The 24,212-nt window shown below is 40.1% G+C and overlaps 1 protein-coding gene across 2 annotated transcripts in view; it reads left to right on the forward strand.

Annotated features, from left to right (window-relative positions):
- PTPRR (protein tyrosine phosphatase receptor type R) overlaps positions 1–24,212 on the forward strand; it is a 142,781-nt gene that overhangs the window by 81,898 nt on the left and 36,671 nt on the right. For both annotated transcript variants that reach the window (XM_048301248.1, XM_048301247.1), the window contains 2 exons: positions 2,560–2,670; positions 6,417–6,679. In XM_048301248.1, the coding sequence (XP_048157205.1) occupies positions 2,560–2,670; positions 6,417–6,679 (374 nt within the window). The remainder of the gene's footprint in view (positions 1–2,559; positions 2,671–6,416; positions 6,680–24,212) is intronic.

The raw sequence follows: 24,212 nt of genomic DNA on the forward strand, positions 1-24,212 counted from the left end.
TTGAACACACGTAGCTCTAGACAGACATCACAGAGATTCCTTCTCTTAAAGTCTTCTCTTCTTTTATTCTCTTCATTCTGTTATGTGTATGAAGTCTGTTATAAAATATTTTAAAAGTTTTGTGACATTAGTGAATTAAAGTTTATTTAAGTCTCTCATCCACTGTGACTAAAATTCCTATTAGCTCTTCATTTACTTTTTAGTGTATTTGTCCTTTCAGTGAAGAGGTATTAAACGGCCCCATTTACTCACTTACAAAAGGTCAGCACAGCCAATTCTCCTTTAGATCCTGCTTTTTATCTAAATTTCCTCCTGAGAGATATGAAACACCGGAAAGCCATCAGGTAACCCACTCAGGGTCAAACACTGAGTTTATAGCTAATAGGCCACAGCTGCAGCTGCTGCTGTCACCATGGAATTCCCATGGACCTCAACAGGAGCAGTCTTGGATGTAGAGCAGCTGCAGGTTTGGGCTCTGAGCCAGTATTGGGACCCAAGTCCTGTGCCATGAGCACAGCAGAATGACCTTGCTGTGCTGAGGTAGCAGATTGCACAGAGAGCTGTACCCCACTACAGTGGCAGCAGTGTTTAAATATGTCTAGGAACAATTTTTGCAGAGATATTTGGCAAGATTTCCAGCTTCTCTTTGAAACCCCTGGGGTTTAAGTTGCTCATTAAACATCAAACTGACACTTTATAAGCCTTTTTAAACTGTCAATACGTGCAATATTTTAAAGCCAAGACCATGAAACACTGCATGATTACACACACACACAAATATACTAATTTTACAAGATTGGTTTCTGTAGTTGTGCTGAAGGATTTCGATTGTGGTCCCCAGGACTATTACTTCCAAAGAAAACTCTTCTTTATTATGCTTTCCGTTCTAAAGATGTCAGCTCTCAGTTACACACGTGCATTTGTTTAAGCAAGCAAGTCTCTGTAAATTAGTCATGCTACCAAATTCCTCTCTAACTGTTTGCATTTTGTAGCAGTTGTATCTGTGAATTGTCTTGCATTGTCCTACCTCTTTTCAAAACTAGCAGGACACAATCCTGTGCTGAAAGGAGGACCATGAAAACTATACTGGGATCCAGCACCCAGCAGATTTTTTGTCAGCTTATTGTCTTCCTCAAGCCATGATCTCCCACTCCTCAAGAAGCTTTTTCACATTAATTCATCATCATCGGGACTTTCGGTGTTTGGGAGGCTGAAGAGGCTTGGCTTTGGGAGGCTTTGCCTTTTTGGAAGACAAAGTTGATACATTAGCTATGTGAAAGAGCAGGCTAATGGGTGGCTAAGGAGATGCTGGAGCATGATGTACCCATGTAAAGTGTTAGAGGGTCCCTGCAGTTTTACAGGCCCGCTGAGCAGCCACTCATCTTTGTGTAGAGGAACTCTTCCCTCTGTGATAAACTGCCAGTCCTCTTGCACAGTATCCCCAGAGAAGAAAAAAGGCCACATTGGGATGGGGAGACAACTTTGTAGTTGAACAAGAGGATTATTTAAAACCATTAGGGAATTTCAGCGAGAGGGAAACATAAAGACCTTGACCATTTACAATGGAAACCAGAATTTTAGAAAGTTGGTTTTACTCAGTCTGAGAACTCTGCTGAAAATACACAATTAAGAAAATAAAGGCAAGTAGCTGAAAATTGGAAGGGTGATGTCTACTGAACTGTGGTCCCAGAAACATCAGACAACATACTTTATTCTAAGTAATATATTGCAGTTAGACCAAGGATACATGTAATTTGTTTCTGCTACAAAATGTCTGTTGGAAAACATAGTGAAATTCTGGTAATTTAATTGTCCAACCAAGTCCCAGTGCTGCAATAAAGACAAAAATAAATGCTTTTACAATCATTATTATTTCCTAATCGCCAGGAGTTCCCCAGGAGCTCTGGAAATTTTAGTGTGCACAGCTGTTTCAGAAATGTTCTATCAGCAGGAAGCCAAAGATAATGAGATTAAGCATAATCAGAATTATAGATAGACAGATAATGAGATTTTTTTCAGCAAAATCAGTATTTTTTACATATATGTGTATGTAATCTAGAGGTGACAGTGTGAGGGCTTCCCGGCTCATGAAGGCAAACCTGCTCTGTGCTACATGTTGCGTGTTAACAGTGGGAAGGCTGGCGTGCGTGTGCTGGGGCTGGAGATAAGCACTAGGAAGAAAGAGGCAGAGCGAGTCTCCCAAAGCCCACACGGAGCACAGCCCTTTGACCTGACAAGCCAGGTGGTTTCCAAGAAAGGTGCTCGCTCTTGTTTGCTTTACCTTCAAGCAGCCTGTGACAGCTGGTGGAGGATTCTCTTGGCATCCATGGAGGGCCGTAGATCCCCACGCAGCACTGGGAGCACAGGGTGGCTCTGCTCCATGGACTGGGCGTGGGCACGGCGTGCCAGTAGCAGCGTTCAAAGTCATGCCATGTGCTGTGGAATTTCAACGCTGACAAAGCTGAGGAGAGTGATTAATGCCCAATGAGAGCCATTTAAGCTGCGCATGCCACTCTATAACTTGTTTTCTCTCTCTTTCTGTTTCATTGCTTAAAAAAGAAAAATGTTTTGCAAGGCCAGCATGAAGCAGACAAAATCTGGAGCAAAGAAGGATTTTATGCAGTTGTCATATTTCTCAGCATCTTTGTCATTCTAGTGACTTGTTTAATGGTAAGTTTCCCTTTTACCTTTATTTTGGTTTTTATTTCATGCTTTTCTTAGTCTGAAAGATAGGGTCACACATTCTTTACATGACAGGTGTTTTCTTAAGGCTGTTACAAACTCAACTCCAAGAATTGGTTGCTCTCATAATGGTGGGAAACCAAATTTTGAAGAATCACGTTTCTTGATGCATTTTGAGTTGAATGAAGAATGTAACTAGAAGGAAGTTGAAGAAATAAATAACAGGTTCTTAAATCTACAGAGTCACTGTGTAGGGACATGAGTGATGACTTCTCAACCTTCTTAGGTTCCAGGATCCCTGAAGTCCTCTTACCGCCTTTGTTTTCAGTTTTATTGGATAGTAAAAGCAACACCACATTGATAGAATGTTATCAGTGCACAGTTGATAGAGTGTGTGTTGGTATTCGTGTATCAAATGCACAAATTTTAAACTGAAATGACTAGTAAGTACATGAAGGAGTAATCATATTTTTGAGCAGCTTTGCCATTTACATTGTATGAGTTCAGTGGCCAGGTTTCTGAACATTAGGCACAATTCTAATATGTTGAATATGAGATGTGCAATGGTGACACAGAAGATGAACAACACTACACCACCACTGACTTTTGTACGGTAAGTTTTGCATTTTTGTCCAATGTTGTATCTTACATGTTTTCCTTCTTTGAATTGTGTGATAATTCTGTGGTGCACAAATGTAAGTGTTAACTGAATTCTCTGACAATTATCAGCATTTATGAACATGTAGTATCTTGGAGTCTTTTGAGATATTTTGCTCTCAAACACATTTAATTTTCTTTTAACTACTTACAACCTTAAGACAGAAAGCATGTTTAATCTAAAGTTATTAAAAAATGTTGACATTTATAACAAAATGTTATTTAATCTTTCAAAGTCTCCCTAAGATTTGAAAAGCAGCTATTTTATCACAGGAAATTGTTGCTTTATTTAATTTCTACTTTCTTCTTGTCTCCATTTCCCCATGCCATTTCACTCAAAAAGAGGAGGATAACTCTAGAAGTCTCTTCTTCTCTACTCTCTACTTTGGAGAAGAGATATTTTGGTCATTACTGACTATTTAACTGGAAGGGTATAGAAAATGCTGCCTGTCCTTGTCCTGGTACTGTACAATATTTTCATTAATGATCTTGAATGCTTAGACAGTATTGGGAATTGTAAGTATTGTGTATGACAGTATCAGAACTTCAAATATTCTTAGGGTGCCAGAGAAAAGATGGGAAAGAACAAGAATGCTGCTTGGCAGGGACAAGAGCTCTAATCATGTGCATCAATACAATGTAGGAAATACGTGGCAAAACAACAGTTCTGTAGGAAAGGTTCCAGCAGTATCACAGAACAGTATCACAGAAGTACATAAGAAACATCAATGTTGCAAAAAATAAACTTCTTACCCTGGGATATATAAATGAGGATATGATCTCTAAGATCTGAATTCAGCTCTGCTATGGTAATTACTTGGTTGTAGTATCATGTCTTACTGATTTTGTATTGTCTCTCTCTACCACATTTGTGAAAAAATTCGGGCAATTATAGGAGGAAGGAGATTCAAGAGTGATCAGAGAGACAGAGGACACGAAATAATTTAGTTTATTTATGACAAGGAAAAGGAGCAAACAGAAACATGATAGTTCTCAAACATGGGAAGATTTCAAAAGCTGTCCTAAGGAAGACAATAATACTTTCTCCATTGGGGATTAGAAAAGAAGCAAATTTTTTCCAGGGTGATTTGGTTGACTCATTAGATAGATCTTTGTTATCGCATGTGTCACTAGACCCTGGGTTGCTTGGGGAAGCTTGGGAGTTTTCACCCATTAAGGTTTTAGGCAAACATTTGTCAGAAATAGTTTGGGTGTAGCAGATACGAAGTTAGGGCGGAGGTAAATACTAGCAGACTCCTTGAATTCCTTCCAGATGGAATTGCTGTGATGCTGTGGTCTTTTCTGTAGGCATTCCCCTTTCTGTTCCTCCCAGGTCCAACCTCTATCTTTACGTGTGCTACTGTTTAGACTGTGTAAATGGACACTGTCTCAGATTTTGTCAGGACCTGATAATACATGGCGTATGTGCAATCTGTAAAGCTAACAAACAGCTCACGTTAGATTTTGTCCCGCTTAATGCATGTGAGAGTGACAGATTGTGTTGGTCACTATATTTTTGGCCATTTCTGGTTTTTTGACTTTACCTAGAATTGATTAAAAATGATAACCGTGCACCACTCTGAGAATAAGTGTGTTAGCACTTAGATCAAATGTAGTTTGTTAGGTTTTTTTCAATTTATGCTAGGGTCATGCCATTGTTTTTCTAGGGTCTAATAAAAGATTATTGAATAGCATATGAAATAATACTTGTCCATGTTTTGGAAGTCAAAACCATAATTCCTTGGGTCCCCAAGGAGTGAAACTATGCCAAAACATATTAGTGACAAGAAAGTATGGTGAACATTATCATGGCCATGAATATCTGAGCTGTTTATCAGAAACAAATTAGATGAAAGCACTCACTGGAGGAAAAGACAGTTAAAATATTTCAAGCTCCTGTTTTATCTTTACTGGTACCAGCGCCCTTGCTTCACAGTAGGGCTGTTGTTTCTGCAAATTTATGGCAAAGAGATCTTATCCATGCAATTCTAAACCATTCTGAACGAACAGATGGTTTACCTAGCTAAGTCTTGTTTAATGTGTGTATTGCTAATGACATTAGGGTAGTTCCCAGCTAAACCTCTAATGCTAATCCTTGAACAAACAAACCTATCAGATATATCCAGTCATCAGTGGAAAGCTATGGAGAGATAGATCTTTATGTGGTGCTAGCAGGGCAACAGCTGTAAAACAGCTTCTGACTTGCAGAGAAAAAAATGCTCTGGTCTAAGTTTTGTCTTACTCAAGGATCCAAATCAAATGCTTTACAGGAACAGATAAAGCAAAGCGGAAAGTACAAGGGTGTCTGCAGACATCTTCAAAAAAGTGTGTGCCTTCCATCTCCACATGCAATATTTACAATTCTCATAGATTTCATAGATTGTAAGGCATGTTTTCAAAACGGAACAGCTGTGGCTTAGAAATTGTTTTTTGCATTGCCCTCCAAAGAAATAAGATGTGTTAAACAGGTGTAACATGGGTACCTCTGGAGTGCCCTTACTGAGCACAAGCTACCTGCCCGCCCTCACCAAGCCAGGGTTCAGCAACCTCAGTGTGGAATTTGATGGAAGAAGATCAGTACAACTTCTGCTTTTGTTGCATATATCTGATGTCCATATTCATAAGCAATAGGTGGACATAAGAACATCTGCTCTAAAACAAATTGAGGGTGCTGTAATTAGAGACTTGTACCTGGCTAAGTCATGAACTTCTATTTTATTTTGTGCCATTGTCTCTCTTGTGTTAAAATGCTTAAAATTTTTTCTATAGTCACTCTATTCATCAGTATTTCCTTCTTCACAATGTCTTCTGTAACTAATTTCCATTCTGTGTTATTTGTCCTTTTAATAATGCTACTCCAGGTATTACAAATAAGTACTGACTCACAGTGAGAACTGTTAAAATCCCTACTGCCCACATGTACGTTCTGCAGTTTATGTAATGGAAATATTTATCTTGTTGTGGGAAATGCTTACCTTCTAGGAATGAAAGCCATGTATAGCAATCTTATCCAGCATTTGCAATACCTTCCTTGCCTTGCTTACCAGGCAGTTGAGATGTCCTCTTTATTTCTGTAGGTTCTGTACAGATTAAAGGAGAAGATCCAGTTGTCACTAAGACAAGAGAAGGAAAAGAAGCAGGAGATCCACCTCTCACCCCTTCCCCTGCAGACATCTCAGACTGAGTATAAGACCACCAATAGCATGGTCCAGCCTCAACAGGCTCCAAAGGTTGTCAGTGTTGTAGTGGACCCTCAAGGTCAATGTGTTCCGGAGCTCAAACCTCCCCTGTGTGCCAGTCCATCTCCTTTCAGAATGAAACCTGTGGGGCTCCAGGAAAGGTAGGATGGTACCTGGTGTGCTCAGGATTTATTCTGCTTCTTTATAGTTATGCTTCATGATTTCATATGTTTGTCTTCTGTCAGTGAATGGGAAACTTTGCCAGGCGGACATCTGGGAAGTGGGATTTTGGTGTATTAACATCTATTTCACAGATTTTCTTTCCTTTCCTTTTCTTTACATATGACCAAAGGTTCAGGTTGTATGAAAAGGTTCAGCTTTGGGCTGAGATTAACTGCATTAGTGGCATTCTTTTTGCTGATTATATTCTTCCCCTTTCCAACAATTACTCCAAAGAAATAATTTTTTATTTGCCATTGATTTTTGCCTGTTTTGATTGTGGAAATTCTGGAAGAGGGCTCAAGGGCTGGCTATGTATTGTCAGCAAAGGACATTCTCATTTCTCCGGGAGTCCCTAGCACCTGGAAAACTGAGGAAGAAGAAATATTTACACCAACTGAGTGCATTTAGAAATCTTGTACAGTGTTTCCATTATCACCTTTAGATAAATTTCCTTCCTAAATGCAGCCTTCCATGATGGTCAGGATACAGTCCAAAGTCAACAGGCTTTACAAAAAGGAAGAAGTGATAAGTAATGAAACCAACTCTTCGGTGCAATTCCTCAGAAATACTTGGGCACCAAACCTAGCCACTCACTTTCAAAAACTGGGCCAGTGGTCTTTTTATAAAACCAGTTATTCTTCCCACAGGAGAATGCACACAGACATCTGTCTCTCCTCTGTTAGAAACCTGTATAATTTCTTGACTGATGGCTGCAGGCCACTTTCATAAAGCATCAGTGCTCTGAATAGCTCACATAACATGCAGCTGTGCAACTGAACTCTCCTGCCCCAGCACAGACAATAAATGAAAGAACAGATGCCATGCAGAGACCGAGCAGAGCCTCATATGTGAGGACTCTCAGCTGAGCTGTAACCCTGATTCAGCTTGAACCATGGGGTTTCAATGACAGAGATTTTATCAATGGATTTATGACAGACAGAGCTCAGGGAAGGGGATTGGTTCTTCTGTGAGTAAAAGAGGCTGAAAGGCAAAGCTGTCATAAAATATATAGTGATATCACTGCAGGGGAAAAAAAAAAGGAATAGAGGAAGCAAGTAAATACATTTTGGTAGTTTCTCTCATTCCGCAAGACCCTAAAATAAAGCCCACAAGCATGGGAATCATATAGCTCTTTGATAATACTTAGTACCTAACATAGCATATACAATAGTTGAGAGGGATTGAGGGAAAGGTATTTGTAGAGGGATTTTGTACTTAAGGAGAAGAAACTTGTTGTACTTAAGGAGAAGAAACTTTTCCATTTCTCAAACAAAGAAAGTAAAACCAGTTGATTTAGGATATTAATTTCCACCACCACAGATAGGAACTCTGCATTTAATTCTCCTAACCTAAATGCATCCTTTGGAAGAGCAAAGTTCTTAGTTGGTATGACAAAATGGAGAGCTGAGACACAAAGAGAAAACTAAACCTGATGTTTGACCAAATAAACCAGACATTTAGGTTATTACTAAGGAAAAAGAAGTTGAAGGAGTTGAGCACTTCAGTTTCTACTGTAAAAGAACACTAATAGACCGTTGTGAAAAAGTGAAAGCCATTGTGATAACACCCCATTGTGTAGTACTTTTTGTCACCTTTAACACAGTTAGACTCTATCAGCCCGAGTCCACTTCTAAGAAATGGTGAATTTTATTTCAAGCTCAGTGTACAAAGGTCTGGGGATGTGATGGAGAGAACTTTAGGGAATAGTTTATCTTCTTTTCCTCTGACATAAGCAGCTATTATTATTTGTATTCCTTATTTATTTACTATAACCTGTACTATGAACAAATTTATACTCATTCTAACACTTCGCAGCATTGAAAGCAAAAAGTAAAAATGCACTGACACATTCTGCCTCAGATGTTATCTAGTGACTAGGTAAGTGGTCAGTTTAAAACTCCTCTCCACCTTTCTGCCCCAAAAAAAGCCCTTGCATTAGGCAGCCTTGGGCCATCCTCATTACACATGGGAGAAGTGGATCTTACAGCACGGATCTGCGCACTGCAAGCAGCAGCGAACCATGCTCAAAAGTCTACTGGCAGCTCTTCTTCTGCTAGTATGGAGTAGGATCAAACCTGGAGGTCTCCTCCTGCTCATAGCACAGCTTGGGAGCACCCTTTCAATAATTTTTGCAACCCCGATTTTGGTTTCTGCCAAAGAAGAAGCTCTTGGCAGGCTAGAGTGGATATGGAGGCTCCTTTGCAAACTTAGGAGATTCCTTGGGTCACATGGCTTGACAGCAGTTCCTGAGCAGTATTTTCTACTTATCCAAACTACTTCCTGGTTTGGTTACTTAAGAGTGATCCGTAGTCATGAAATGCCTAGTATGATCCAGACCAAACTGTTCCTGGTTTGGACCATGGTTCATTGATTTCTCTTTGAGCAGGTAGTGAGCTGTGCATAGCCATCTAGGTGGGAAGTTGTGACGATCTCTCTGAAGGATGGGACAGAAAAGTTGGATGATGCAACCTGATGTAGTTAAAGATGTCCCTGCTCATTGCAGAGGGGTTTGACTAGATGACCTTAAAAGATCCCTTCCAGACCAAACTATTCCATGATTCTATGCCTGCCTCTCAAGCTCACCTTGCTTTGCACACTAGGTGCTGCTTTGAGGAACATGCCCTTGACAGTAAAAGGGGTAATGATTTTAAAATAAAGGAGGGTAGATTTAGATTAGATATAAGGAAGAACTTTTTTTGCAATCAGAATGAAACACTGGAGCAGTTTGCCCAGAGGTGGCAGATGCCCTATCCCTGGAAACATTCATGGTCAGGTTGAACAGGGCTCTGAGCAACCTGATCTAATTGAAGCTGTCTCTGCACATGGCAGGGAAATGGGACTAAATGACATTTAAAGGTCCCTTCCAACCCGAACTATTCTATGATTCTATGATCCAAATGCAAAAATATAGTGGAACTGAGTTTTCACAAAGCACCACATCAGCCTCTGGCTCTCTGAACCTTTCAATTTTTAGTTGGAATAGCATTGGCCAGTACAGACGGAAACAAATTTTTAATGGACAACTGTGCATGGACAAAAATATTTCTGGGAGTTTGTCCAGCTTCTTAAAACGTATTGCGTTTCTGAATACTAGAGACAAGTCCATGAACATATTTTTCTGTGTATCTGGAAAGGCTCTTACTCAGCTATTTCCATAAGACACAGCTTCCCGACAGATTCTTTGCACTATCAAGTGTGTGGGATGCCGCAGATTATTTTTATGCCACATACGCACACGCGGCGGTGCCTGGTGCCTTGCTGGATGCGGCTGTGCGAGAGTGCGGGCAGGGTGACACCTAGAGCCGGCAGGCAGCACTGTAATCCTTCAGTGGTAGCTCCTGGAGGACGGGACGGGGTCGCGCAGTCGGGATGTTAACTGGCCCAGTGGCCTCAGGAGGCGATTCTGTTCCCATGCCCCGCTCTCATGAGACTCCAGCTGGGGTACTGCATGCATCTCCAGTGCCCCCAGCATGAGATGGATGTGGACCTGTTAGAGCAAGGAAGGCCATGAAAATGGTCACACGGCTGGAGCACCTCTACTATGAGGACAGGCTGAGAGTTGGGTTTGTTCAGGCTGAAGAAGAGAAGGCTCTGGGGAGACCTTATTGCAGCCTTTTGGTACTTGAAGGGGGTCTATAAGAAAGATGGGGGGGATAAACTTTCTAGCAGGGCGTGTGGCAATAGGACAAGGGGTAATGGCTTCAAACTGAAGGAGAATAGATTTAGATTAGATATGAGGAAGAAGTTTTTTGCAGTGAGGGTGGTAAAACACTGGAATAGATTACCCAGAGAGGTGGCAGATCTCAGGAAACATTTGAGGTTGGGTTGAGTGGGGCTCTGAGCAACCTATTCTAATTGAAGCTGTCCTTATCCATGGAAAGTGAGTGGGACTAGATGACTTTTAAGGGTCTTTTCCAACTCAAACTGTTCTCTGATTCTGTTATTTTCCTAGATGCTGATCAGGGGTATGTGCCCACATTGCAGAGTGTGGTTTGGAAAGGGGTGGAACAGTGGTGACCAAGAGCAGGGGGTGGACTGAAGGTGTGGAGGTGAGAGGGCTGTCAGAACAAAGAGGCACTGACCCCTTTCTATTACAATTGCTGAGGCAGGCAAGTGAAGGGCTATTTCTTCACAGCGTCCTGGCATACTCTGGATCATTCAGTACAGAATGCTTTGAAGTTGCTCTCTTTTGGTGTTTTCACAATTGCTGCTCCTTTGCAGCAAAGACCTTTTGCACTGGCAATCCACACTGTTCTGTTACTGACCAAAGGAGCAGGAGAGCTACTGTACTCCTGTGAGTGTCTTTGGTGATGAACTGTCACAGTATCACAGTGCCAACGCCTGACTTTTGGGTGTAAGTAATTCTTTTCTCTTCTGGGGGCACATCTATGAATATTGCATCAGTGTTTACTTTTCTATTTAGGCTTTTATAGCTTTATATGAATAATATTTTTTTTCCTTCAGAAGAGTAAGGCTTCCTTTTATTCTCTTTGTTGGCTCAAAATTCATCTTGATATGAATGGTCCCAGCCAAAAGCAGAATCTGGTGAAGTGGAATGTGCTATTTTAGATTTCATTCTGCCATATCAAGCATTGAAAATTCTTAGTACAAGCAGTGGGTTGTTAAATCACAATCATGGTAATAGATAAATGTTACCACACCGGCACAATATTACAACTGGATTTACATTTCCTGTGGCCACTTCAGCTGTGAGTTTTAGTTCCAGTGTTATTTGTGACTAAGACAACTACATTTCAACTAACTAGTGCACAATATGATGTTTTGTTCAAATTAGTTACTGTGCAAAGATACATGGAAGAAAAGAAAAAGCGGAAAATGTCTCTTCTACTGTGTGTTGAAACACAAACAGTACTTCGGAAAATCTTCTCAAGCATTTGTATTCCATTCTAGCCACAAAGACCTAAAACTGTGGCTGTTGTATTTTAATAATCAGAGGGAAAAATCACAGCACTGTGTTTTCTTAGTCTGTTACATACAGAAAATTATTCTGTCTAAAAGGAAGAGCTCCTCATGTTCACGTATCGGGATGCCAGGGGTATACAGGACTCTTATTCAGAATAGATAATATTTTATGTGTGCCTTGTGCTAATTTTTTTTCTCTGAAAAAAACTACAAGACAGTGAAGATGATAACAGACAAAAAGTTTGGCAAATAAAGCACCGGCAGATAAATGAAATAATAAATTATTTTTAAGTGTGAAATAAAATAATTCCACAATGGTATGGAGGCACAGCTGTGACACAGGAAAATAGAAGATACTCTGTGAAAGGGAAGAGCCAGCAAGTGCAAAACTTGGAGGGGAGAGGGCTGCTCGCGGGCATCATTCAACAGACTGTGCAACCGAGTCTGCAACCACTATAGAAAATCAGTAGGCATCAGAATAGAGAACAGTATGGAGACAATCACCTAAATCAAGCAATTATAGCTCTCAACAAACATAGCAGATGAGTGAAATTTGGCTTGAACTCTGACTGTGAGAACTCCATGTGATGTTACTTTCCCCCACAAAGCAGAGCAATACTATAAAAATCCTATGCCACAGTTAATAGACTGTACCCGGTGAGATTTCTCCTAACATCCTGAAAGTCCCTGTAAATTGGGAGCAGAATTCTTTCTTCAGTTCTAAGAATTATTCAGTAAACATGCAGTGAGTGCAGCTCCCTGTAAGAATAATGAAATAAAAGTTAAAATAACATGCATTATAATGCTAAGTGCTCATCTCTGTCCACTTCCTTATAACAGGAAAAAGAGAGATATTCTAGTGGGAAAGAAAGTCAAAATATTTTTTCATAGTCTAAAAAAAAGATTCAGATAACCCATAGGAGTCTGTGGAACACAGTGCCAAAAGGTAAAGTTTTAAACAGAAATATATTAGCAAAAGGTGCACACACAAATAATGAGAGCAGTTATTGTTCTCTGTTTGACTTCAGCATCCTTCCTCAGAAACATCTTGTATTTTAAAAGAAAATCCTGTATAATTTGGGCTTCAGGTTTGGAGGTGGAAAAATTTGCTCTTAATACTGAAAACTATTCTCTTTTATTAGTCATTCTGCATAGACACACAAATTATTAAACTATAGTTTCAGCCTCTTAGGCAATTTCTGTCAATTGCCATCTGGATGAAAAATACTGTGGATGACAAATACCACAAAAACTAACTCTAATACCTGTTTTCCTCATTTTAGAAAGGCAGTATTCATTAAAATGAATCATTATCTTAACAATACTGTATACTGAATAAAACCTCATAAGAAACACTGGACCCAGGGTAAAAAGCCTGATGTGCTCTTTTCTTCATGAATATAGCCTCAGCTACACCTCAGGATATCACTGTTCAACCACATCTCTGCTCTAATAGATGAGAAAAATTTCCAACAATTCTCTCTGTCTGTGTTCTGATTTTTAGATCACAGAGCACAGTTGCTGCAAATACAATTATGGTGTTGCTGATCCATTATCATTACACAAAACCATCCATTGTGAGTAATAATTTCAAGTAACGCTCAGAGGGTAGCACCTTGCAGTTGGGCTACTATAAACATGCCAGGTTTTGTAGTTTACTGCACAAACATGTGAACTTAAAATATTTACAGGAAGGGGCCTTGAATTTCCTGACTAAAATATACTAGCTTTGTATAGATTTGGAGGATAAATTTTCCCTATTGTGTGGCACTGAGTATGCTTTCTGCATTCTTAATTTAAATTGTAGGGATTGTATTAGGAAAATGTCAGTGTAATTGTTTGAAGCAAAGCTATGTGCCAACACAAAAGTACAAGTTGTGGAATAGTTTTATGGTGATATCCTGTCCTGAAGGAATTTGCAAAGAACCGGGGACCAGTAAACTGAGTTTGAGGTGGGAGGCAAGAATTTTTGTGCTCTGATCTGTCTCTTCTACCAACTCATTAGAGCACTTTTTGACACATAAACCTCCTCCAGCCATATTCCTAACCACTGGATTGAGGATGGCTGGATGTTGTGTCCATCTGAAGAGATGTAGCGAAGATGAGAACCTTAACCTTAGGTGCAGTAAAAGTCCTACTTGCTACTATTTGTTCACATCATTTAAGAAGAGGGAGAGAATACAATTACAATCCCCACACACACACACTTTCTGAAGGACCTAAAAATACATTTCTCTCATTTGGCAGCTGTATTCCATCCTGGTCTGTAACATCATAGATTCATAAAATGGTTTGGGTTGAAAGGGACTTGGAAGAAAATCTAGTTCTAGCCCCACTGCCAAGGGCAGGGACGCTTTCCACTTGGTCAGGTTGCTCAAAGCCCCATCCAGCCTGACCTTGAACACCTCCAGGGGTGGGGCATCCACTTACAAATTCAACACACCTAGATGCACTTACAGCACTAAGGCTGCATAGCAGTGATTGGTTTGCGTCCATACTGCCAAGCTCTCTTTGCCTCCAAAAAAGCAGGGACTGGATGCAGACTGCCTCCTGAGAATGGTTTGTACATGTGCTCATTCCCAAACCATAAATTGCTTTGGAGTGCTCTTGTTGTCAAAGGCTAAAAACAAGCCAGGGCTGCAATGATTGATACATAGCACTGTCACTCAGTGCCTGGGTTTGTTTTCCTGGCACTGTGATTTTTTTTCAAGATGTAGCTTGCACATGAAGAAGTGTGCAGTGGGTGTAGCAGCTGATACGAGGGGAGCAGTCCTGATTGTAGGCAGTTGCTTATGGCCTTTTAGGTAATTCTCTTTTCAGTGCAGGGTCTCCCTGAAACCCTACGTTGTGTCTTTCCTCCTCCTCAGGCCATCTCGGCTGGCTGGAAAGCCACACTGACTGCTGGCACCTGCACTCTGGGTGAAGAGTAAAGAAAAGGACTGTAAACCTGGGCTACTGAGGTGGGAGAAACTAAGTAATGGGGAACATGAGGTGGGATCCAGCTTTGAGGGTCTCCTTCTCAATGCCCAAGAGGGCTGTGTTGGCACGTGGATTCATCACTAGAGAGAGAATAATGCTGTGCCTCCAACCTGCATTTGTGAAACATTTCTGTAAGTGCACAGTCACTCTAAAAACTTTCTGCCAGTGCCATATCTTTGAGTTGCATGAATGTCTGTTCTGTCCAACCCATTACAGACATCTTTACTTATCTGCAGTGTAGGAAGAAGGCAGGAATGTGAATTGTCCCCTTTCTCTGGAGAGGAAGTGAACTCAGGCACCAGCTTAACAAAGACCCTCTAAACTCCATATTTTAACTGTTTGACTCCTGGCTGGTTGAGAAGCTGTTTTGGTTGTGGTTAGAGCTCTTTGAAGCAAAACTCTGTGGGAGTTGTAATCTAAATAAATAGATGCAAATAACTGTGTACCATTGCCCAAACTTACACCCACAGTGTGTCTCTGGCACATCTTAAAATTATTTCAGATTAGTGTGGGTTGACAGTAGGTTTCCACTCCTATTTCCATCTCTGCTTTGAAATGTCCCACATCCCTTTTTTCTTCCCTTGCGAAGAGATAAAACTTTCCAAAGCACATGACTCTCGCTTTTGGGAGTGGTTTTAGGCAAATTAGCCTACACTTGTTTAGAGAAATTCTTCTGATGCAGCTTCATGGCCCTCTGCTCTCATGAACAGGGGAATGCTCTGTTTAGCATATGCAGTCTATGCCTACCCTTGCTTTTGCCTTTACTGTCCTCTGAGGTTTAGCCAGGAATTTTATAATAATTTTATTGTATTCCCAGGTCTCTTATCTGGCGTTTATTCTTGTTACTCCAGTTGCTACTGGTTTTAGCTTGTACACAGGAAACCGCAGTGCCAATCAGTGTCGTTCCCAAGGTGACAGGAAACCCTATTTGGTCGGATGTTGATTGTGCTTGTCTTTACGGCTCCACCCATCACATTTTCTTCCTTTTTGGCTTAAGTTAAGACAAATTAATCAGTGGCTGCCATCTGGTAGACAGTTTTGGTGGGTTTGCAGTGATTTGTCCAGCTGATCTTTTGAAAAGTCACACAAGGGAAAATACCCATGTTATTATTTAAGTGCTTCTTGAGCCTGAGATTTACAGGGACCGTTTTTGCCCTGACCCCATGAGTAATTTGAGTTGTGTGAGTAATCCCCTTGTCTTTTTCAGCAGCAGTTTTGGGTCTTAAAGTGATGTTTGGAGATCAGAGGGTTAAACTCTGATGCAGCTTTCCAGTGACTGATTTCCTCAGCTCCTCTCTGGTCTAATTTATTTGTGCTTGACTGTCCAGGCATGGTTTCTGTGACTGCTTCACCAGCTGTCCTAATGTGCAGGCAGAGTGGGACATCTGGGAAAGTGAGGAGATGCACATTAGATGGACTTGTATGCTCTGGGCATGTCATCTCAGCCCTTAGCAGGATGTGTCCATCTGTGACATTTGCAACCTAATGTATCACCTTTTCACAATGGTAGTTTGGAAATGCTGCGCTACGGGACAAAGGCACCAGCTTCTTTATGAGACTGGTTTGTAAGCAGGAAGTATCTCCTGAGCCTTTGACTTGTACCCACAAGTTCTGGTTTCAGCAAAACAGTGTAGAAGGAAGCATCCGTATCAGATATACAGAGTTTTGATATTTAGGAGGAAGGTTTATTTTTCACATTTGGGGTTTTTATAGAAAAGTTTCCTTGAGTGTCCCCATTAATGTCTGAAAAAGGTTAATGCTTCAAAACAAAAATATTCACCTTTCCTCTTGTGTTGGAATGCATTTATCTCTGCTCATGACATTTCTTTTACAGGGCAGCCTAAAGCTGAACTTAGTTCAGTTCCCCTTAATTTAAACTGTTAGGAGCAGACACAGAAAACAGTTAGAGAAAGAAGAGAAAAAGGTCAATGTGTCTCCAAAACTGGAATGTAAGCTAGCCAAGTATTTCTTTGAATTCCAAGAAGCCATGTGCTGGGCAGCGCTTACATCCAGTTTACATTGTAGCCATCGGTTAACAGTCCAGGCCATGAATCTTTTCCTTAAGTGCAATCATAATTAATTTTATTTCTATGCAGTGCTAGGAGGACTCTTAAAAATTATGAGAGTTGACTAATTATACTGCTTCTTTTTTGAAAAATCCAGTTCTGGATATTCAGCAGAGTTCTCTTACATAGTCAGAGCTAGTATGCACAGAAAGTTTAACATTGTTAGCTAGCAGAAACGTCTCCTGTTTGCAAATACACCTTTGCTCAAAGAATACTGCATGTAAATCTGTGGGCTGGAGTATTTCTCAGCTCTTGCCAGAAATTCTCTTTAGCATTCTCTCAGTACCTGAGAGCCTTGGTCACAGATCAGGATCCCTCTGTGCAAGACTCCATATGTACACAAAAAAGAAATGTTCCTTTATCCAAAAGACTTACATTCTAAATATCAGACAAGGTAGTAAATGCATACAGACAATCAGACATGCCTCAGGAAACACAGAAGCAATAGCATCGTGGCAGAGATGAGAATGCCCAAAGTATACCATGAGAATGGCTCAGCCAGAGAAATACTGCCCAGAGGCAGAGCTGATTCCGCACAACACTGAGATTTCAGCCAGGCTCTTGCTGGAGTTATTTGTCTGCTTTGATACCATCATATGCAAGCTGATGCACCCATGTACTCAGACTTTGAACCTTAGCTGAGTTTCCAAGACATTTCAGGAACTCTTTTTATGATTTTCATCCCAAGACAAGTGGGATATTAATTGGTTAAGTGATCCAATATGTTATTGCAAATCAGTGCCTATCTTCATGAAATACCTTGGCTTTGAACTCTCCATTAATTTCTCTAACCAGGGGAGTCTATAAGAAGCTACAAAAGTGATATTTCTTTCTGGGACAGGGACTTTCCTTATGTTCTCTATCAAAGAATGTACTTTGATGCTAACAAACAGAGTGTATTGTTATTAATTTATGGTATCTATAATTATCCCTGTTATGTTAATACTATGATTTTTTAACAGGAGCAAAACAGAACACAGCAACTTCAAATGACCGCTCAAATATGCGATAGGCATCAGAAGGGGAAGTAGTGTATATAATTCCCATACAGAAAAATGTCGTTAAGTACAATGTTTCTCTAGGGAATTCAGTCCCAGTGCTTCAGGATGACCAATATTGGGCAGCTCCCTGGAAAGCAAGAGATGGGGCTGGTGCTGGGCAGGAGGCAGCCAAGTTTGCCCCTCTGGCAAGGCTGACTCTTCTGCTTCCCACCATCCCCTGACAGCCGCATCTCCTGTTTTTGAGATGTCTCAAATCCTTCCTGAGTCATAAAAAATTCCACTGGGAGACTGCTGCATAGTCCAGAGGCTTTCAGTTCCTTTCTCTGGATTTGATAGTGGACCTAAAAGCACAGTCTTACAAGAAGTGAAGGAAAACAATGACAACGGCAGAAAAGTACACAATAGTTAACAAATGCGATTTGCATGGGCTTGTTTCACTTCAGACTCTGTCTAGCTTGTTTGGCCTCAGTGGATTTATAGACGTATCTGGGAAGAGAGTTTGGCCCACAGAGCACAATACTGAGTAGGTTTGCAAAAGAAGGCAGCATTGTGTAAAGCAGAAAGCCGGTATTGTAATTAATCCTCAAGTTAATCCTGTAGCTACTGAGAGTGTGTTTGCAATTTACTGATAAGATTATATTAAAAAAAAATGTTTTCTGCTTCATCACAAGGATTTTCACAAATGCAGATGGTTTAAATACCCCTCTAGTCCCCATGTATAGTGCTCACTATTGCCTGGCTCCTGGCTACAGAGCTCATCATCCTGGGTCAGTGCAGAGGTCATAAGGTGGGCTAAGAAAGCTGTCTGAAGGAAAAATTACAGAAGAGAAACACCAGGCACAAAGATGGGGAAGCACCCTTTGGTTCAGGACGTTCCTAAACTACAGATTGCCAGAAGATGGAGAACATAGTAAAAATAAGTAACAGTATCAATTAAGTAATCAATAATTCCTGCTTGCTTTGTCTTGCGTGCTTTCCCTAAACCTCCTCTTGCTATTGGAAACAGGATACTGGACAATCTTTGGCCTTACAAAGTACACCAAATTTATTTTCATATTCTACATTACTGCCTTCAGTGTATGTTAACCTGACCCATATTACATCATTAGCCATATGAAGCCCTGTGTGTTGGAAGCATTTGTGCTGAGATAGATGGGGTGGAGATCAGTTTGGGACTGAGTTCAGTTTATCTTTCAGATACAACTTCTCTCTTTTCTCATTATTTCATAATGCAATGCGCATTTAGAGGAATGCTACTTTTGTCAGAATCCTCACTTTTCCCTCCCTTATTCAAATTCATAGAAGTGAATTTAAATCAAACTCTGTAAGTTTCTCGATGCCATGAATTCTTTGCTAATAGAGGACTGTGAATCTGAAGCAATTGTCATTATTTCACTGTGAATTTTTTAATCTGTTCTTACTCATTGATGGTGTATATGAGAAAGAGTAGATCAGAAAGCCTTCGCTCTGGCCTTCATCTCTGGGTGCAGGTACAGATGCATTTCCCTTTTCTAGAGCCCTGCCTAGGCAGCCCCCTATAGGAATGTCTCTGATGAAGGCAGGCAGTCCAGGGCCATGGACTTCAAGGGATCTGCTGAGCTCTGTAGAAAAGAGCTCCAGTTCACTTACTTGTCTGTTCCTTGTCAGGTGTTCAGCCCTAAATGAGACTGCACAGCTTGGTAATGTCTCCTTTAAAGGTCTACCTAACCTCTGAAGTGCAAGATAAAGTACACCTTGTCATGCAGACATTTGAAATTGTCTTAAAAGCATTTAAACATTGCTCTGTTTCAAATTGCAAGCCTAAGTGGATTTCCTAAACTTTATTTTCAAAGGGAATGGCACTTCTCAGGCACTTCTCACATTAATATACTTTTTTGAGCAAGCCTTCCCATAGAAAACAAAGCCCGAGTATGAAAGTGGATCAAGAAAAAAAAAGCTGGAAAGAGAGAAAGGTTTATATATGTAGCTTAGGTGTCAGGTCTGGAGAATTTAGAAGCAGATAAATGGCAGATCTAAGAGCACATATATGGGTTCTGTCTCTAAGAGCTTAAATCTCATCAATTCATTGTACAGCTTAGACACATTAGTCACCCTGGAAATGGAACTGTGTTCCAGTGCTACAAGGATTTGGGGTCTGTACAGGCAGCCTGAGATGCTTCGTCCACTGTGACTGAGCGGAGCTGTTCTGCCGGCTCCCTTTGGAAACGTCCATAGGTGGCGCAGCTCTGTTGAGCAACATTGTGAGTCTGGAGGTTTTCTTCAGAAAGTGCTGCTGTTCAGTTATTTCTTCAAAGTGCACTAACAATTCATTTGTCTGCTTAGAAATCTTCCATATGACACTTGCAGTAGTTTAAAGATAATGACGACCAAGTCAAATAAACAAGGAATGTGCTTTTTTATTATCTTAAGGTTGACAGGGTGTAGTAAATGCCTCTTTTCCCAGATGTTCCTTCCTGTCTTTCCCAAATGGCAAACTCACCAGGAAAGAACTCATTGTACTGATTAGTCTTCAAGTCACAATAAAAAATAATTTTCTCTTACTGGTACTGTCTGAAGATACTGCCCATTTACATTAAGAATATTTCTGCCCATGTCTTTTTCCAGGTCAGCTGGTTTTGGTTAAAGCCTCAAAAGAGTATTGAAGGACATTAATGTGCAAATAGATTATATGTTTGCTTGTTTGGATTTAAGGGTTGTAGATTATATTCCTTAAATGAGCAGCGGTTGCAGGATGGAAGTAGAATTTGTGCTTAAGACATTAATTATTATGGAATACATGAAGCTAAATTGACTTACCTAAGGCTCCTCTTATGAAAAAAACCTAAACCAACATTTTTTTCATCTGAAAGATGAAAAATACAAGATCCATTATTCATTTATTTAATTACATACCAACTAAATAGCATAAAATGTCAGTTAAATAGTCTTAAAAAACCACTTCCCCGAAGCTATTGCTGTAGTGTTGCACCTCTCCATCCTCACTGATTAGATCAGTTTTCCTAGGTAGGCTGTTCTCTGTGTAATGCAGGCAAGCACCCTGTAGGCATGATATAGTGCTCAGCAAAGAAGTGGGCCTTGGATGATTTGGGAAAAGTTTTGCACCTGGATAAGAGATCTGAATTGGCAATGGTGGTACATGGCTACAGCTCCTCCAAGGTGTCACAGAGGTATTTATGAACTGGAAGCATAGAGGGGAAACTCATGCAAGTATGACAAAAATATTTTCCAAATTGCTTTTTTTCTTTTAAGCAAAATATAGAGCAGACAGAATATGTGGAGGTTTTTTAACAGTCCTTGTTGGCTTACCTTAAATAAATGCATTATTTGAGCTCCTTAAGTTGTGCATTTATTTAATATGTGCAGCCCTAGCAGTCAATAATTATTACTCTCCATTCTCTTTTCCTTCTTCCTATTCTTTTAACTCCTTTTGCTTATATTCACTGTAGCTTGGTTTAAATTAGCATGTGCAGTAATCAGAGAGAGAACCGGTCATCCAGTAAGTTTGTGCAATGAGGCCTCCAATATGAAATAGAGCAATGCTGCAATGCAAGCCGATAAGAACAGTAGTGAGCAAGACTGCATTCAATTAAAGATCTACCATCTAAAGAAAATTAACCACAAATTTGTAAACATTTGTTCAGCTCTTGGAATAAACAGCTCAAATAGGCACAACAAATTAGCATCTTCATTTATTTTTACTTCTGAACATTTAACTCAATTTTCACTCATGCTGCAGGCACATATGTGACTATGAAACAGAGACAGAGCTTTATGTTGCCATTCAAATTTTATTGAAGAGATGAGTTTGCGTGACAAAATGCAATTTGATTGTAGAAATAATCTACAGGAAAAGATGGGAGGCTGTTTAAGCTTTGCATTTTTGAACAGTCAGTTCCCGTAGCTGAGCAGCATTGCCTTATCGAGGGCAGAACAGGAGTGAATTGGCAGAACATTAGAAGGCCTGATTAAAAGAGGGAAAGTTGAAACTACACTCATGTCAGCTGTTTTCCTCTACAGGATATTGAGCCATTCCTGTCCTAACCAGATACTGATTGCTTAAAACTTAATCCAGAAGTACTTGTCAAAACCGTTTCCTCAGCTCATTTTGACCTGCTGAGCTGTGAGTAGATCCTGAGAATTGTTTGCAACTTAGCGCTGGATGTATTGGCCTGCACTCGCTCATGGCTGTGGGAACAAGATCAGACCCTCCGGAGAGAACATGAAATGCCTCCAGTTTTCAAAAAAGCTGTTTAAACTTCATCACTGAGGCTCCAGATCAGTTTCTGTGGACTCAGAGAGTAATAGAACATGCTGCCAGGTGATTTTTTGTAGCTGGGAGGCCACAGATGATTGGAAGACTTGCCTCACAGCAGCCATATATTCCTCTTCTTCTTTCAGTAGGTACACAGCTTACTGTCATCATTTCCAGACCCCTTCCTCAGAGTCAGAAAGCATCAGTGTTTTGAGTGACAAATAAATAGAGAAAAATAAAAATACAACACTGGAATACTGTGAGGAGAGCTGTGTGACAGAGCAAACATGACCAGAAATAGCAGATATTCTTCCCAAGAAGATGCATACTTCATACTATTGCCTTTCTTAGAGTCCTGAGCTTAAATATATTCCATCTATGGCTTTCAGGTGATAGGTGTTAGCTTAGTGTTATATCCAATTAGCCTCTGTAAATGAGGTCCTTGGTTTGGTGAGATGGGGCTGCTCACACCAATGGCTACAGGATTTGTCTCAGGTGCAGATGTCTGCAAGCCAGAGTAGAAATTACATAAATATCTGTAATATTAACCACTTAATTGTTAAGCATGTTTGTGGAAAATTCAGCTAAAATCTACCTGTCTTTCCAGGATCTCCTCTCTGGAAAGGAAAAATCAGAGCTAGAGGAAGGTTTATCTGTGAGAGGAATAAGGTCTTGGAAATGAGGCCAGGAAGCCATAGGAAAAGAGAGATTTACTGTTCCCATGCATAATGAGAAGTCAGTGGGTAGTTTCTGGTGGTTTAAGTAGCACTGGTGTGTCAGGGGATAGCAGGAGAGTGAGGAAGATCAAGTTTTGACCTACTGCACACCCAAGTGCTGAAGGTGGAACTAAGGTCCTGAATTTTTTATTTTCATGCATGATAAAGTAGCTGCAAAATAACCAAACATGAGCTGAGCAGAGCAGATCCTTCAAGGTATCAGGCTCTATCAATTTAGACTGGTCATAAAGCAAAGTAAATTCTCTTTTGGCCGTGTTTGTTGGTTGATCTCAACTTCTGATTTTTGAGTACTTCAGTCTGGGGTGTGATACAGTTTCGGTTTGTTGAAAAGTGTGAATAACCTCAGGTCAGAGTGGTTCCTAAAAGCCACAGCTCTTGTTCAAGTGAAACTCAGAAGTGTTAGCAGGTAAAGCAGAGAGCATTTGGGAGACTGAGTTTACACTGTGGGTCTGCCAAGCATGGCATCTGTAGATTAGTGCTTCTTAGGGCACCTGGGAGTGTAAAAATTAAAAGTACACTATGTGCAATAAATACCGTGTGCAAATATTTATGTGTTAGGATGACATTCACATACTTACCTAACGATTTTTAATTCATCGTTTTCTCAAACTAATACTGATGATATTGATTAACCTTTGTGGAAAGTAAGAGTAAATAGCAAGATAATTACATTAATGGGTATTGCATACTATCAGAACTCATGGGGTTTTCTATCAGAATATTCTGTAATATGTGCTGCAGCACAACAGAAAACTGAAACTTATGAGCTCTACATTTCCAAGAAAAGAATGTAGATGTAAGAAAAAATGTATCTTCATATTTTAAATTGGGATGGTCAATAATGGATTTTTATTGTATTCTTAGACTCATTTGAGATAGTTTGCAGATGCTCAGAAGAAAATCAAGAGATTATCACACCCATTAATGTAACCATACTCTCATCCAGCCCTACTTTCCCAAGATGTCCAGTAGTATCAGCAGCACATGGTGGATATATATTTCAGGATACCAAGTATAGAGCAAGAATCTTATCTATGCACTTTTGAAAAATATAGAAATTGTTCTTATGCATTAGAAACAACTATTTAACAGTACTGTGAATGTTACTTTAAAACTTATCAAAGTATATCTTGCTTCAAATGAGAGTAATCTCTTAGCCTTCTCAGGACTGTCTGTAATGGATATTATAGATCTTCATTTGTGAAGACATGTCTCAGTTCTTTATTAGATGACCCATATTACTATTTGCCCCAGGCAGGAAGAAAACAGCAATATCTTCAGTCATTTGAAAAGATTATTTTAACCTTTCTGTACTCCTGCTTTTCTACTTTTCCTTTTTCCAACACTGATTTTTCTTGATGAAGTCACCGTTTCCTATTTTTATTTATTTTCTATTGGTATTGAGGATTAATAACAATACTAAGTCCTTTTCTAATTTACTGTACTTTTCACATTCTACTAGAGTTTTACATATCACATTAGTTCATCTACATTACCATGTTTTCTCTTAGCTA

The sequence above is a fragment of the Corvus hawaiiensis genome, chromosome 4 (genome assembly GCF_020740725.1).
Source record: "Corvus hawaiiensis isolate bCorHaw1 chromosome 4, bCorHaw1.pri.cur, whole genome shotgun sequence".
Taxonomy (NCBI): domain Eukaryota; kingdom Metazoa; phylum Chordata; class Aves; order Passeriformes; family Corvidae; genus Corvus; species Corvus hawaiiensis.